The sequence below is a fragment of the Panonychus citri genome, unplaced genomic scaffold (assembly GCF_014898815.1).
Source record: "Panonychus citri isolate SS breed McGregor unplaced genomic scaffold, ASM1489881v1 Contig00135, whole genome shotgun sequence".
NCBI classification, from domain to species: domain Eukaryota; kingdom Metazoa; phylum Arthropoda; class Arachnida; order Trombidiformes; family Tetranychidae; genus Panonychus; species Panonychus citri.
Window position 1 is genome coordinate 18,471 of NW_026515540.1, and position 16,354 is coordinate 34,824.

The window sequence follows — 16,354 nt, forward strand, 5'->3', positions numbered from 1 at the left end:
TGATAACCTAAAACCTAATAAACATGTTACTTTGTTATTCTGAGTGTTTGTATGTCTCAATGTAATAATAGAGAAGACAAAATGATGATAACAAAAAAGAGAGATGAGAAAAACTTATTCCACAAGATTGAAGACAGAATTTTCATCATATCATATAAATAAGATGAATATTTATCCTCTTAGATCTCATTGTTTTACCATTTCAAAAGAGTATTCAACATCATTCCAATAATTATCATCATTATTTGATGATTAATCCATTGAGATGATGAGAAACCTTTGACCATTGACCATTGAAAGTTATCATAATAGTAGTCACAATCAATACAATGATCCAATCCAATAATATGTTATAATATATTCATGATAATATATCATCAATCACTTTACAAGATAATTTATTAAAAACAATAACATGGTAAGAGATAGAAATTGTTATTGATTGAAATGTAACATTGAGGGAATATGAATAAGTAGTAATGATAATTTAGAGGTTGATTTTTGGTGAATAGACAAATGCTCAAGGAGAAGATGAAGAAAATGTTGATCCGTATGGTTGATGCTACGAAACAAGAAACGTTTATATAAATATCTGTATATTTTTATCGGAAAAATTCAGGATAAAACCAACATGGGAAGAGAAGTTTCAACTTTTCTATTCTTCTTATTAATCGTGAATTCTATTCATGAGGTTATCGTGCGTATCTCAATTTGAATTTTCAATGAATCGATAAAAGTCTCTTCGCATTTCTTGGTCTTAACCTTTTCTTTGCCCTTCTTTTGCTTACATCTTCATTTCCCCCACTCTCTCACTTTTCATAATCTTCTGGAAAAGCCAAGGAAAGAACAATGAAAAAAGATGGAGATAAAAATAGAAGTGAAAAAAACGAATAAGGTAAAAATTGAAATAGAAAATTCTAAATAGAATAAGAGAATAACCATCAAAATATTTACTATCTTTACAATTTCTCTCTGTCTCATCTTCTCTCTCATACTCCCACTTTTCTTCCTTCATACATTTGTCTTCCATTTTTCTTCTCATCTTTATCCTCATCTTACTACCATTGACAGACTGAACACTCCCCAATGTTACTTTCAATTTCATTCTTATATCCACCCTCATAATCTTCCGCTTTTGATTACATGTGTTCCCATTCATATCACAATTTGAAAGCTAAACGAATATCAGTTGACGTAAATAGTATGATGATGATGATAAGAGGAAGATCAAGTAGAAACATGAATGAAATTTCTAGTAACATGGGTTAGTAAGGGATAGATTATGATGAACAGCTGAAAGGTTGGATTAACTGTAAAAATTTTCCATGCTAAATTTATATTGTATACAAAAAGTTAACCAACATAAATCTACTAAGAATTTAATCCTTTCATTCATGAGCCTCCATGTGGCTCAGAAAAAGGATGAGAATAAAACTGTTAACCTTATCATTATCATCCAACATTCAGAAACAATCAAAGTATCATGATGAACATCAGAACGATAAAATCATTCCCTTTTTTCAGCCACTTTTCTTGATGATATTTAGTGAACATCAGCTAATGATTATTCAGAATCCATCATCAGGGTATAATAATAATAATCATCATCATTTGTTAAACAACCATTTGAGGTTATCATCATGAAAACTGTTCCTGGTTCAGGCTCATGGAGTGTATATGATGCAATACAATGAACATAAAAAACATGATACAACATGATGATAACAATGAATGATAATTTATAATATCATCATCATTCATTACTACGATTATCATTTTCTGTGAATAATATGATAACTGAATTAAATTTTGCATCTTCATTCAACTTGTAAAATTTGAGTATTTTGAATGTGCCAAAGAATGAAATTCAAATGAGCTGAATAAAGTCCTCGAATTAGCTCAATCAGATTTAGCTTATATTTTCCATTATTAATTGTTCATTTCATTATTTGGAATCACTATCACTGAATGAATCATGGTGATGATGAGTACAATCAGTGAAAATGAAAACAAACATGATAAAAGAAAGCCAATTGAATGAATTTATGATAACCATGTAAATACTACGTGATCAGTTTCATGGTATTCATGATATTGTCCATACATATAAATCTGAAAATCTTTCATGATTATAATCGTTTCCATGTCAATCTTATTTCTGATTATCATTTATGTTTGTATGTATTTCTATTTATCACCAATGTTAACGATTGCTCATGGAAATAACTGCAATTGATTGAATGAAATTCATAAAAGAGAGAGAGAGAGAGATAGAGATAGAGATAGAGATAGAGATAGAGACAATAATAGATTTGATTTATCTCACCACCCCATCAATTGTATTATCTGAATACATGTTATCATTATTACTAATCGTCAGTAAGGTAATCAAATGATAATTTTTTCTCATTCTGATGATAATTCTGATAGATATTAGTTCTGGTTACCATGGATTCTGATCCCTTGCGCCTTCCTGTCAATGTTTTTCCTTCTGGATCTTAATCTAATCAAATTGATTATCTGGGTTACTAAAACATTTTGCTAAGTTCTCATCACAATCTCTTAGTTTCTTATCAAAAAATTTAGTTCAATTGTGAAATAAAACTGAGAACCTTCATCATGGATGATTTAATTATTTTTCTATTAGAATAAGAAATAATTATTATTAATTTGGTAATTCTAATTCAAAATTCATATTCTGATATTCAATTTTGTACTTTTCTCTATTTTTGATGCTTCTTTCTTTCATCTTTCATTTTATTTCAACATGATAATTCATTGTGGGCTCATGAATAGTTATGCCACCCGAAGATGAATGTGATTAATGTAAATTCACCATGATTGTTACACCAAACTAATGAATTAGATAAGAAAAGCATCAACAACCTTAATAAATTTAACTTATTTATATACCGGAATTTACATCCATTTCATGATGGAATCAAATCTTAATCTTGATATTCTGAAGAAAAAAATTTTTCCATGAAAATTTGATGAAATTTTCACTTCTTTGTTTTTCTAGAGAGTTTTTTTCTGGATCAAACGAATGCAAATTTTGTAAGGATGAAATTTTTCAGAGTTCTGACAGAGGAAAATGTTAAGAGTTGAAGTTAGAGCGAGAAAAATAAGAAGAAAAAAAGTTCTATCATTTTTTGCTTCTTTTCTTCATATAATCAGTATTGTTGCGGCTTCTCCACCCATCTACTAACTCTCTCATTCTCATTCTCATTTTCTAATTCTCACTCTAGTCTCTTCTTCGTTGGCGTTTTCATTCCAACTTTATGAATTCTCTCAGTGGACTTTTGATTGATGATACTCTTTCACTCCAGGCTACTAGAGTTCAGAACTGTTAGAGAGAGAGAGAGAGAGAGAGAGAGAGAGAGAGAGAGAGAGCTCATGATATTTAACCAGAAATGAAACTGATTACGAAATGAAGACAAAAAAAGAGAAGAAAGAGAAAATATTAATATCCCTTGGAATGAGAGAAAGAAAAGCATGAGAGCCTTGAAGAATTGAATTGAAGAATATGATGGAGAAATGATGAATACTCATCTTCTTTCGTAGTATGTATCATATTTTTTTCTTCATCTTCATTATTTTTGATGAAAATATTTTCACCCAACGAAAGAATTTTCCATCATCAAGAGAGAAGAGAATTTTTTTACAAGAATTTGCAACTATTCTTATTTAACGCATTTTTACTAAACCCTTATTCCATTCCGGTTTCAGAGCATCGGTTACCATGGTTACTCTAAGGACTAATGATATTATCTTATCTACAAAATGATATCATTTTGTAGATAAGATAATATTATTCACTTTTTCTTTTGTTTTTCTTTTTTTATCATCTATTTTTTAGGAAGAAACAGTTAAAAGTGGGAGGCTGAATAATCATCATCATCATCTAGCCACTTAATCTGTCAACTGGAAAAAACAATGTATCTGGTTTGGAGAGAAGGGAAAAAAGTTCTGTATGATTCAAGAGAGAAATGAATTTACATGTGATACAATTAAAGAGAGACAATGAATTAATACATAATGATGAAAATTTCTTCAATTTCATCATGATTTAATTCAATTTCCTGTTTATTCAACTCTCTCAGGGGAAAAATACAAATCAAACCACACCTATTCACCTAATGGCATTGGTATAGCTGATAACCTGAGTTGTGAATAAATATCGGAATGAAAAAAAAAGAGGTGCAAAGTGATGCCACAGGAAACAATGGGAATAAAGGAGAGAGAGTATAAAAAATTGGAACTTTTTTTTTCTTGTCTCTTCTATTTATTGTTGATTTTGTTCAATTGTGTGTCAATTTAATCATTCCAATGATTCTGAAACTTCTCACAATCTTCATGGTGATAATAATGATGATTCAGGATGTAAATCTGATGTTGGAAAAGAAAAATAGAAAACAAAACAAAAACTACTCATGCAAATTTGTTGAAAATGCAAATTATTATGTTCAATGTTCAATGTTTATCTGTTTATTATTTATATCATCACAATGAGGTAACAAGGTAACCAAATGATTATCAATGTAATAATAATATACCAAGTAAACGATAACAGAAATGTATATAAATTCCTGAAGAAAACATTTTACCCTTAAGGTGAATGTAGATTCTGAATTTAGCCTGAATGAAAACACAGAATAGAGAAGGAGGGGAAAAAATTCAATGACTTGCAGATTAATCTACATGAACATTATATCGATAAGGCCAGAAATGTTCATACCATCAAAAAGTATTATTTCAAATGTATTCTTGCTATTGGTAACCTGGTAACGATATTTATCATGAATATAATTCTGAACTTTTCCCCCTCTTTTTGTATCTCATGTATTACATTTCCTTGAGCATTTTACTGAAAACATGGACCCATAATGATGACAACAAACAACAACAACAACAACATTTACCTACAACATTAGAAAATATTCATTTTCATTGTATAAACATCATGAACTATTCAGAATCATTAGTCTTTTATGAATGGGAATACATGATGAAATCAGGGTAGTGGGTGGAGGAAACTGGGAGAAATTTATTCTACTGTATAATAATCAAACAAATAAAGAAAACGCAAGTTCATCCCCTTGAATTTTAAACTTAATTTCATTTCTTTCATGAAGTTTCATTCCAAATGAAATGTCACCATGAATCTCCAGTGAGAAGAGAAGTAGTAACATTGTAGCAGCTTTTAAACTCTACAAATTTACAAAGAAAAAGTTTCATTCTAACGGTGACAATGATGATTATCTCCATCAGAATCATTATTCATTTGATAAATTCCATGACCATGAACTACATGAAAAGTTTTATTCTCAGTATTTCTCTCTATGGGCATAGAAAATTTTTTAACGAAGAAAAAGAGATAATTTTAAACTTCTCAACTTATCTATTCTTAAAGTTGAAGATAAATTTCTTAAAATGTTCACCTTTCACCCTAATGGCACATTGATGATTATTTATCATGAATCTTTATCTTCATCACCATAGTCTCATCTTTTACCTGGATGATGATAATGATGATGATAATTTCAATATAATGATATTAACTTCCACTCCCAGTTTCCTAGTTTTCTTCATCTTTTTAATATAACTTTTAAGCCTCATTAAGCTCAGAATAAGAAATGTAAGGTAAAAGAATGAAAAGTTCATTCTCTTGTTCAACTTTTCCGACTCTTGTGAACAATATCATGTTATTTTAGTATTCTTACCTACATGGAATGATGTATATTATATTGACATTCAAATTGTTCATTAGCATTTTCCTAATGATTATCATAAGTTATTATTATCAAATTGTGATTCTTATTGTTGTTGATCATCATTGTGGTTCCTATGCATGTAAATTCAATTGATATTATATTATTAGAATATTTTTTACATCTAAAACTCTAACCTTAAAGAGTTGAAGTTTCTTTTGAACGAAAGAGATTCTATCATGAAAGCAACAGAATAATCCTAAAATTAATCACAACCTATTCTCCTTTCATTGAATTAACAATGAGTATTAATTAATCAATTGCTCTAGAATACAGCATTGTGAGTCTATTTTTAAAGTAGTAAAATTAAAGCTTCTTCAGAAAATATGAAATTTTTTCCATGAAAATCTCTGGCTGAACTTTAGAAAGGACAAAAGGATTTCAGGAGGAAATTTCAATCCGTTTTGTGAATAAATTTCATAATTTTACATGAATATGGTGGATTTACCATGATAGGGATGCTGGTGATAGATTTAATGACGGAAGTTTATCTCAAAAACGGAAATGAAGAAAAGCTTTTCAAAGCAACAATTGATGAGAATTCATTTAAAACTCATGCACAATTGTGTGTGAAAATTTAAATCAACTAACTGGTCAAGTGAACAAACAATTAAACAGAAAACAAGTAATTAAGTGACATAGGAAATTAAATGGTCAACCGGATATGGACAACAAAATCAGCTGAACAATAGTGATAATTAACTTTGATAAACTTTGGTAAGTGTTTTGATTGTGTTTGATTAAATACTGAGAAAATAATTATCAGAAAAAAAACTTTCCATTAACTTTAAAAAAGCGATTACAATTTCCGGATCCCTTGAAAAAAGTATTAACTAATTACTTGAACAAATAACTAATTCAATCTCAATTTGCATATTGAAATCATTATCAATAATCAATTGCAATTAGTTATTAATCTTATTAATGTTTAAATAAAGTTTCCAAAAGCAATAAATTAACGGAAATGCAAATTATTTCCAGCACCTTCCCTTTGTGTTTGTAATTTGAAATTCATTGATATTAATACTCATGGTGATGATGTTGCTCATCAATCATCTGTGTTGATAATTTAGGAGGATAAACAGTTGATTGAGAGTATGTTGATTAAAAGCTTCTACTCTCTAGAACAATCAATTAAATTGATAAGATAATGTCCCAAGCATAAAAATAATCAAATCGTATCTAACGATTCATTAATTAGATAACAATATTTATCTCTTCACCATGTTAACTGAATCATTTTCATCACCTCAGCCTCTTAGTCTAAGTGATTATCAAGCTTGATTAAAGTAGATTAAGATTTGGACACAATGGACATAATCAATTGATGTAAGTAATTGTAGTTAGTGTCCAGTTATTGTCCGATTGCTTTATATGTGAACACCGATGGTCAATTAGTAGACTAGAATCTTAACTTTTCTCTCTCGTGTCTCTTTCTCATTCTGATTGGAACGAAAATAAGAAAAGAAAGATCGTAGATCAAAAACTTGGGCCAAACGATAACGAATTTCGAGTTCGAGAATAGATGAAAATTGTTCTGTATGGGTTTCGATAAATCATTGTCCTAATCACGATTAATGGTGAAGAAGAAGAAAGTCTCTCTCTCTCTCTCTCTCTCTCTTTGTATGTGTGTCCCATTTATTTATTACTGCGAACTGTATCTTCTGTCTTACATCATCACTATCATCATCTTATTTTCATGATAATATTACCAATGAGATGCTGAGAAAACTATTCATGTTGATTTGTGTTTATCTAAGCAATAAACAAGAATAAGAATCCAGAGATTCTGAAGAGAAAGAAAAGAAAGAAAAAAAAAATCAGATAGCAAAAAGAATCCAAAGAGAGAAAAAAATAATCAATGATGAATCGATCATCATTTATCATTGGTCATTATCATCATCATCATCTTCCTCCTCCTCCTCCTCATCTTCATCATCATCATCAGTATCTCTCACTCACTCTCTTTACAAGGGAGCAATAACATCACAACTAAATCAATTTAATCAACTTACTGGTCAATACTTTATACACAATGTAATCTACATCTAATCCCGATAACATATCATGTCCAGTAAATTCATTTTCATTTTTCATGGTAACAATTAAAACCAATCACAAATTAATTATCGATGAAAAAAAGTCATCTTCATTGAAAATCAATTCATCATCATGGTAAATGCTGATTTATAGTTTATTTATTAAATTTCATATGATAATTTATCGTCTCCATCATCATGATATTATTATTCATACTTATCTAACTGTATGTCATTTTTTTTTTGCTATTCTCAATTCTGAATCCATGATAATTTTTATTATTCAGATTCATGTTTTAACCTAACAATATCTTGAGGTTTTTTTTAATCGGATCAAGGTAATGATAATAATAATGGTAAATGGTTTAAATGGTTATCAAGTATGCAAACATTGAGGGTTTTAAGTGAGGGTGAACAGTTTCACTTGGAGGTTAATATCATGGTGTAATTGAATTACCTTTGAATGATAAGACTACTCTGAGGATGATGATGATAATTTAATAATATGATATGAATTAATAGTTATCATTATTATCATCATCATCATCATTCTCTATCTTGTTGGTAAATGCATTAAAAAAAAGAGGAAGAAGAAAAAGTTCTAATTCATTTTATTCATGATGATTTATCATCAAATTTAGACACATAATCGAAACCATTGAAAGAAATTGAAATTTCTATAAATTTAATTTTCCTCTCATCATTTTATATATAAGCACACACAAAAGTACAGAATTCACTTCTGATTTCATGATGATGATGATGATGATATTTATCATCATGGTTACGATATCATATTTGGGAGCAAAAAAAGTTATCATATCATTTTGATTGTTGATGTTGCATGAAAAAAAAAGTATCGATAAGATTTATTCATTTTCTTTCCTTCAGAGAATGAGAACTTGATTTTTTTCATCAATTATCTTCCATGTAGACTTGAGATTGAATTGTTATTAATACTTGACAATGATGGTGGTGAAAGATGTAGGGTTAGATTTTCTATCAATAGAAAATTGTGAAATGATATTGAATTTCTATTTAAGATTGGTTCAACTTTTTGGTTTCTTTTGGTGACATATTTAATACACTTTTCCCTTTTATATGTATGTGTGTGTGTGTGTGTCCCTGTGTTTCTTTGTGGTTGTCAGATATTTCATTTCATTTGAATAACTTTCATTCTCAATGATTCAAGAATCCATGGTGACGATTGTTCAGCTTTAATGTCAACCGTTTGTAAGATTTGATTTCATTTGAACAGCTCATCCATTGAAAGATCACTCAGAGAATAGAATTCACAGAAAATTCATCTTAAACATTTTCACCAAATTCCGATTGGATCATCATCATCGTTATTATTATCAAGATAAAATTATCAATCATGATATTTCAATAAGATCAATTGGAAACAGGAAAAAATTTATCGCTCGTCAAGTAGCATGAAAAGTTTTTGCATCTCAATTGATTAACAATTGGTGAACACAATCAAAATCAGATTGACAAATTGTCTAAGCAAATTGTTGGTCCAGTGAATATGTTACCATGTTTTTACAATTAACCCGAAACTTTTCCTGTCAATTATCTAGAGACTTGAAATAATCACTTAGTTACATCTAAATTCAACTGATTAATAGTTTACAATTAAATTATTCTGATCAGTGAATTCAAAATGAACACATATTACTTGTAAAAATATCGACTGAAAGTTTAGTCAGCTGATTTGAGGATCAAACTCATTTGCTTAGTAATAAGAAGCAAATAAGATACAATATCATTATCGTATTAATGATTAACAGATTAATACCATGAACAGATTTAAGGTTTAACTGATTAAATTGATCTTAACGGTAATTATTATGAAACATTGTATCATTATTATCCTATTAAAGATAATACATCAACCAAACAATGTGATATGATTCAAGGATAAGTGAAAAATTAGATTACTATTTCAATGATTGTTAATCCTGTTGTTGAGTTTAACTTTGTGAAACTTTTATTTTCATATAACTTTTTTTTTGCATGATAATCATCAGAATCGTTAAGAAGTTCAATGTTATTGAAAAAAATAAGTATTAAAAGTCAGGGTAATAAAGATGATATCAAATATCATTAGATTCTCTATTCTATTTGTGAATTTAGTTTTCTTTTATCTTTCTTTACCTCTATTTTTATTTCTTTGTCTGAGTCTACCCTTAGGGCATTTTCGTTTGAAACTTTCAATTGGCCCGGGGAAATTTCAACGATAATATAATACAAGAGACTTTATTAGCATCATCGTTTCCTGATATACTTACATTAATTTACTATGCTAATGTTACCGGCAAACAAACAGTTTCAGTAAATTGACTTTTCTCTGGATCAGAATTATCATGAAAATAATTCAAGGAGGAAAAATGAAATGAGATATTTGAAATAATGAGAATTCAATATTCTTTATCACTCATGTATATATATTAGATCAATTTTCCAGGGTGAAAATTGAACTCGACTGGATTAGTATGATACGATAATGTGAGGATAATGAATAAATATATTAATTTATTCAGTTGGAATGGGTTAAGCTGATTATTTTCCTCATCATGTCAGATAATCATGGTAAAGGTAAGATAAAAGTTGATTATCAACTTGATTTTACTAATATCTTTTGGCCAGATGAATAACTTTTCATGAATCATATCAAAACAATTCAGAATCATGCTAATGATAAGCAATTGGATTAATTTGAAAAGGCAATTTAATATTATAACATTGATATCAAGTTGATTGGATTATTATATTTTATATATCATGATTGTCAAAGTAAATTGGACCTTAAGATAGTTTTTGTATAAACTTTGACCATTTGCAAATGGTCAACGTTTATATCAATATTATATTAACTGTGAAAATCTTTGAGAATCCAATGAATATTATCATGAGTCTATTTTTCTGTTGATTTCGTTTCAAAGAAAGTATATTATCCTTCCCATGAGAGTCGATACAGTTTAATCTCATATATTGGATTTTGGAAAATGATAACAGTTTTCAAACGATTTTGGTTTGGATATAAAATCCAAGGTCAGTGTTTACTCTTCTCTCTCTCTCCTATTACTTTGTTTTCATTGTACCGAATACTGGACAGTCTTCATAGACTCCACTTAGATGATGATAATGATGATGAAGATAAAAAGGAGATAAAAAAACAAACATAATCAGAATCAATGAACATGAGAGTCTACATGTTATCGTTTTTGAAATGATACAGAAAATAAATACACAGAAAAGTTCAGTGGGTGGGAAGCGATTTATTAGAATATAGTGAAGAAGGCGGAAGATGAGTTAAAGAGAGAGAGAGAGAAAACGAGAGAGTCAAGTGTGTTTTTTCCGAATTTTTTTCTCTTTCACTCTCATGATAAGTAATCGAGTCTAGTGAATAAAAAGATCATTGAGTTGGAGATAAAGATTATTCATCCTTTAAGGTGAACCTCTTAGCCAACAGATAAATGTAAAGATTGAGGATGGATATTGGGTATTGGTTTAGAAAGAGAAAAAAAACAAACTTATTTATTGTCTCCCTTGGAACTTTTTTTCTCCATGTTATTCAATGTGATTTGGATTGGAAATTAAGTATCAGAATGAATAAGTAAACGCATCTTGAGATTCAAAAGAAATCTGAATTTACATCATAAAGATTAATTTTTCACCCCATAGGTTTTGTTAAAAATTCTTAAGACTTGCTAGGAATCTGGGAAACCTCAGAAATACTACATTTATCTGAAAGGAATTTTTGATAATCCAAAGTACAATCAGAGTCTTTCACGGTGACAAATTAATTAGGTAAAATGTTCACACCAAGAATTTGATTCACATAAAAATCATGTTCTATCGAAACTTTAAACCTCAAAAAGTCAATAGCTATTGAGTTAATCAATTCTTTGAGACTGAATTGATCACTTGATCATGAAAAGACGTTTACATGAAAAGCAGGATGATTTGAGTCAATTGAAGGAAAAATGAATTATATAACTTCATATCTTCGGAATTGGAATATTCATTGATAGTTGAATTTTAGTATCGAAAGGTGTTAAAGAAAACATTATCTTAGTTCAAACTGACTATTCGAAAGACTTTTAAGTGATCCTGCTTAAGTTGGCAGATGAAGATGGGTTGGTCAGTGTCTCTTAATGTTCATGTAAGTGTTAAGGAAAAGTTCATCTTGATGATATCTATCCCAAAGAAGATGAAGATAAACTTGAAATTGAAGGTGATGAAGATAAAAGGAAAACATTTGAAATGAAGATAATAAAATAATAATGATGACAATGATGATAAAGAGAATGGAATAACAAAAACAAAGGAAATAGAAGATAATACAGTGAGAGAGAGAGAGAGAGAGAGAGAGAGAGAGATCAGAATTGTATTATTTTCTTTATGGTTAATTTTTCCTCTTTAACATAAAATTTTCTCATCTCCATGTTATTCATAAACTAATCATGAATTCTTATTCCATGTGACACTTCAATTGTCAAATAATCTCAATGAAACCCAAGTGCTAAGTATTCATAATCTAATTTTCACTCCCAGTCACTAACATAATATGTTACATTATAAGAAGAGCAATTTTTACCTTCCCACTTTGCCTTTGATTCCTTATGAGAATAACTATTTCATGACAAATAGAATGCGATTGATTATCATGATCATGGTGAAGAAAAATTTTCCTTCTCTTTTCATGTAAAATAATCATTGATTCCTCATAACTCATTTCATGGATCAATTCATCTTTATTTCTCCTCTTTCTTTCTCCTCTCTTCTTCTTCTTCCATCATCATCATCATCAGAGTCCTCATCCTGATCATCATCTTATCGTTACAATGTTTTGTTTCATTTGTTTTCTCATATTCTTGATTGTTTGCTGTTATTTTTGTCAACCATCATCTTCATCTTCACTTGGTCATCTTTCTTGTCTCTTTCATCATCATCATCCTTTCTCATGCTTCTTCCTTCCTGTCAATATCTTTTTCTTCTCGATGAAAATATCATCATCATCTTCATCCAGCTTAAGCTTGATCTTCATCATATTGAAAATGAACTCAAGACGTTCAATCTTCAGCTTATCATATTCATCTTTCTTATCATCATTTTTATTATACTCTCCCCAATGTAATATTTTTATTACCATGATGATGATGATTATTATTATTTTACCGAACCAGAAATAGTTGAAAAAATCGTAACCTCCAACACAGAAACTCGGACATTCAATCATCATGATATAATATTATTAGGTTATCATGCTGAGATAACAAATACAATATTATATTGTGTGAAAATGATTGACTTTTGTATTAACAAGATATTGACCAATACTCATTTGATTACTTGGTCAATGGAGACATTGATCAACTAAACCGTAATCTTGATACTGAATTATTAATACATGTATGAAAGAAATCAAATCAGATTATAATTAGTCAACACTAACAAGATGACCAATAGACTTTGAGAATCATAACTGTAACTGAGATTTTCTGATCAGAACTTTTGAAAATGAAAGATTGACCACTTACCTAATGTAAATAATTTGGAGTATGTTGTAGTTGGACAATCAGTTGATGGCATTGATGATGACGATAACAATTTACCATTAATATTATCATGATTGTTGTTGATCATGTTATTATTATTGTGATGATGGTTAATTGTTGATGTTGAATGATGATAAGTTACTTCACATTTGTAATTTGCTTCATCACTTAATCCTAAATTTTTAATCCTTAGATAAGTAATCCCGGTAAGAGTAATATTTGTATCGTCCATTGATATCCTTTCGGGTTGACCAATAAATGAACCTGATACTTTGTGATGTCCACCACCAGTAAATGAATATGAATAAATATGTTCCCATTGTGACGAAACATTTTTAAACCAAGTGACCATTGAAATGGAACCACAACTTTTAATATTTACTTCACAAGGTAATGAAGCAATTTGATCACCAAATGTCGCGATTTCATGGACATGATTAGATATTGAAGATGATGAAGAGGACGATGATGATGGAAATATTGGAAATGATGATGGAGATGGAGACGAGGAAAATGAAGAAAATGAAGATAAAGATGATTGAGATAATCCTTGAACATTTGGAACACAATAAGTTATCAATAGAAAGATAATTAAACAAGAACAAAGAAAAAGTAAATTAATCAATGAAGATAAATTCATTTTCATTCACTTTAATTATTTTTGATTTAATACATTAAATAGTTGATTAGTTGATTACAATCTTAAAGATTATCAATTTTCTTCTAGAAAACACAAACAAGCATGATAATAATTCCTATTGAATTGATTTCAATCCAATTGAAATTATTGACACACAGAAAAAATCAAATTCACACAGAAACAATCCAATCTTGTTACTTTTCAGAATTAAATAATTACGTTAATTGTTGCTTTAATTTCCCTTTTCCAATCATTGTTAAATAATCTTGTTGACTGTTCACATTGAATTTTATTAGGGTAAGTGTATTAATCTGATGTTGACAATCAACTAAATTGCCGGTTAACTGTTAACTAGAATGAAACTTTTCTTTTTTCTATTTTATCACAACAGAGCAAACTCATCAATCGGATTCATCTTTAAAGGTTATAATCATTTAACATTAGATTTACATCTCCATCTATTGGATGGTTTATCTATTTTATTTCTCAATGTTTAATTATCACCTTTGTTTTCGTTAAAGTAAATTGGATGTCCAGTCGAATTAATGGATTAACCACAATTTACAATCTAAGAAAATTATCTAAAAATGTTTTATTAAACTCTATTGTCTAATCCAATATAGTTATATTAGAACAGAGAAAGAGACATCCTGTTATAATTTTTCAAATCAATATCAGAACTGATAAAATCTGAATTAGTAGATCTAAATCGACAATCTTCGTTGCTACTTTCAATGAAAAGAAAACTCTTACTTGAGATACAAGAAATAACACGAATATATTTTCAAATTACTCTGATAGATCACATTCTAAACAACTCATAATAGTTTGGGCTATTTGTGAATCATTCAGAATTTCACATAGTTGCATGATATGAGATATGTAGATGGATGAATAGAGAGGGAGAGATGATATCTTAGTAGCGATCAATAGTTATACATAGGTGCGGTGACTTAACAAACTCGATTAGTGATTAACTCGCAATGGTAAAGAGCCAAAAATGGTTTAGTAAGGTATGACCGGTAGTGAATGAAAGTAATATTTTGATTGTCGTGGTTATTTTGATTTTAAATTTATATTCTCAAAATTAGAATACATGTATTATTAATAAACAGTTCTTACCTTCAAATCAATATATTTTTCGAGCTTTTTCGATTATTAAAAGTTGTGAAAAATTCAATTTTTCGAATATGTATCAATAGAAAATAGTGAAATTTGTCAGTGGTAAAGTGAGATAAAAAGCTAGTTCTTTAAGAAAGTATCAAGTACAAAGAAGATCAGTCTATCAAAAGTTTATTGTTACGTTCATTTATTCCTGTAAATTAATCTAAATCGTACAATTTGTGATTCAATTGACAATCATCTTCGAAACGATTTTTTCAAGACGGCGATACTTTCAGGTAAAAGTTAACAACACGGGATGGAATAAACTGATCATTATTGATTTAATTATCGACAATCAAAGGGCCAATGCGAAAATATTTCTTGATAGTTCTAATTTTAAGTTATTAATGGCCGTTGTTTTAATATACTCAATTTTACCGATCTAAATTAAATAAAACTGTCCATATTAGCTAATTGTTTTCTTAATACATGAAAATTTTATAGCGTTGTGAAGCTCAAATTGTGCTGATTATGGATTTATTATCGAAAATTCAGCCTGATCTAACAAATCAGATTAATTAAGTTCGAAAATTATTAAGAATTTTGACTATAAATTGATTGAAGTGATCGGCAAGACGGACTTTTGCTAAAATCAATTGTTTTACCGTCTATTCAACTATAGTAATTCCAAAAGTTTATCAATAAAATGTATGCACAAATTCAATTTCATTAACTAATTACTAATCTTCAAAGTTTACTTCTATTCTTTACCGGTTACCTTATCTTATTCGATTTTTTCACACAAGATAGCGTCTGGTATATTGAAACCTTATTGTTAATTAGAGGCTAAAACCATTTTGTTGCTATTCATTAAATGACTATTTATTGAATGTACAGGGCGTTTTTATCACTACGGCTATTACACTGAATATCTCCAGAACTAAAAGTCATATGAATGTCAGACTTGACCTGAGGACTAAGCAGATGAAGCACTCGACCCTGCGATTTTCAAGGTCATTGAGGTCATTTAACGAAGGTAGCATTTAAAGGTCATTTTAAGGTCATCGTGTGTACTTTTAGTTCTGGAGATATTCAGGTAATAGCTGTAGTGATAAAAAACGCCCGTATAACTCTGACAAAATGCATGGAATTCAGTAACGTTATACATATTAGTCTGTCAGACATTTCCCTTACTTTCCATCAGAAAAATATTTTCTAATGTTTCATAACCAT

General features: G+C 29.0%; 1 protein-coding gene across 1 annotated transcript; it reads right to left on the reverse strand.

The window, feature by feature from the left end:
- Nucleotides 1–10,900: 10,900 nt before the first annotated feature.
- On the reverse strand, nucleotides 10,901–14,567 carry LOC128391708 (uncharacterized). Its single transcript, XM_053351649.1, has 2 exons — nucleotides 13,360–14,567; nucleotides 10,901–10,946 (listed from the first exon to the last, which is right to left on the reverse strand). Exons 1-2 carry the CDS (start codon nucleotides 14,021–14,023, stop codon nucleotides 10,909–10,911), a joined length of 702 nt encoding a protein of 233 aa, XP_053207624.1. The 5' UTR covers nucleotides 14,024–14,567; the 3' UTR covers nucleotides 10,901–10,908.
- Between the last annotated feature and the right edge of the window lie 1,787 nt (nucleotides 14,568–16,354).

What these genes read in the sequence shown, in the direction of transcription:
- LOC128391708 (XM_053351649.1), bottom strand. Translation starts at nt 14,023, where the DNA reads ATGAAAATGAATTTATCTTCATTGATTAATTTACTTTTTCTTTGTTCT. An exon ending in CTCCAAATTATTTACATTAG is followed by an intron (nt 10,947 to 13,359) that starts GTAAGTGGTCAA and finishes TCATCATCTAAG; the next exon opens with TGGAGTCTATGAAGACTGTC.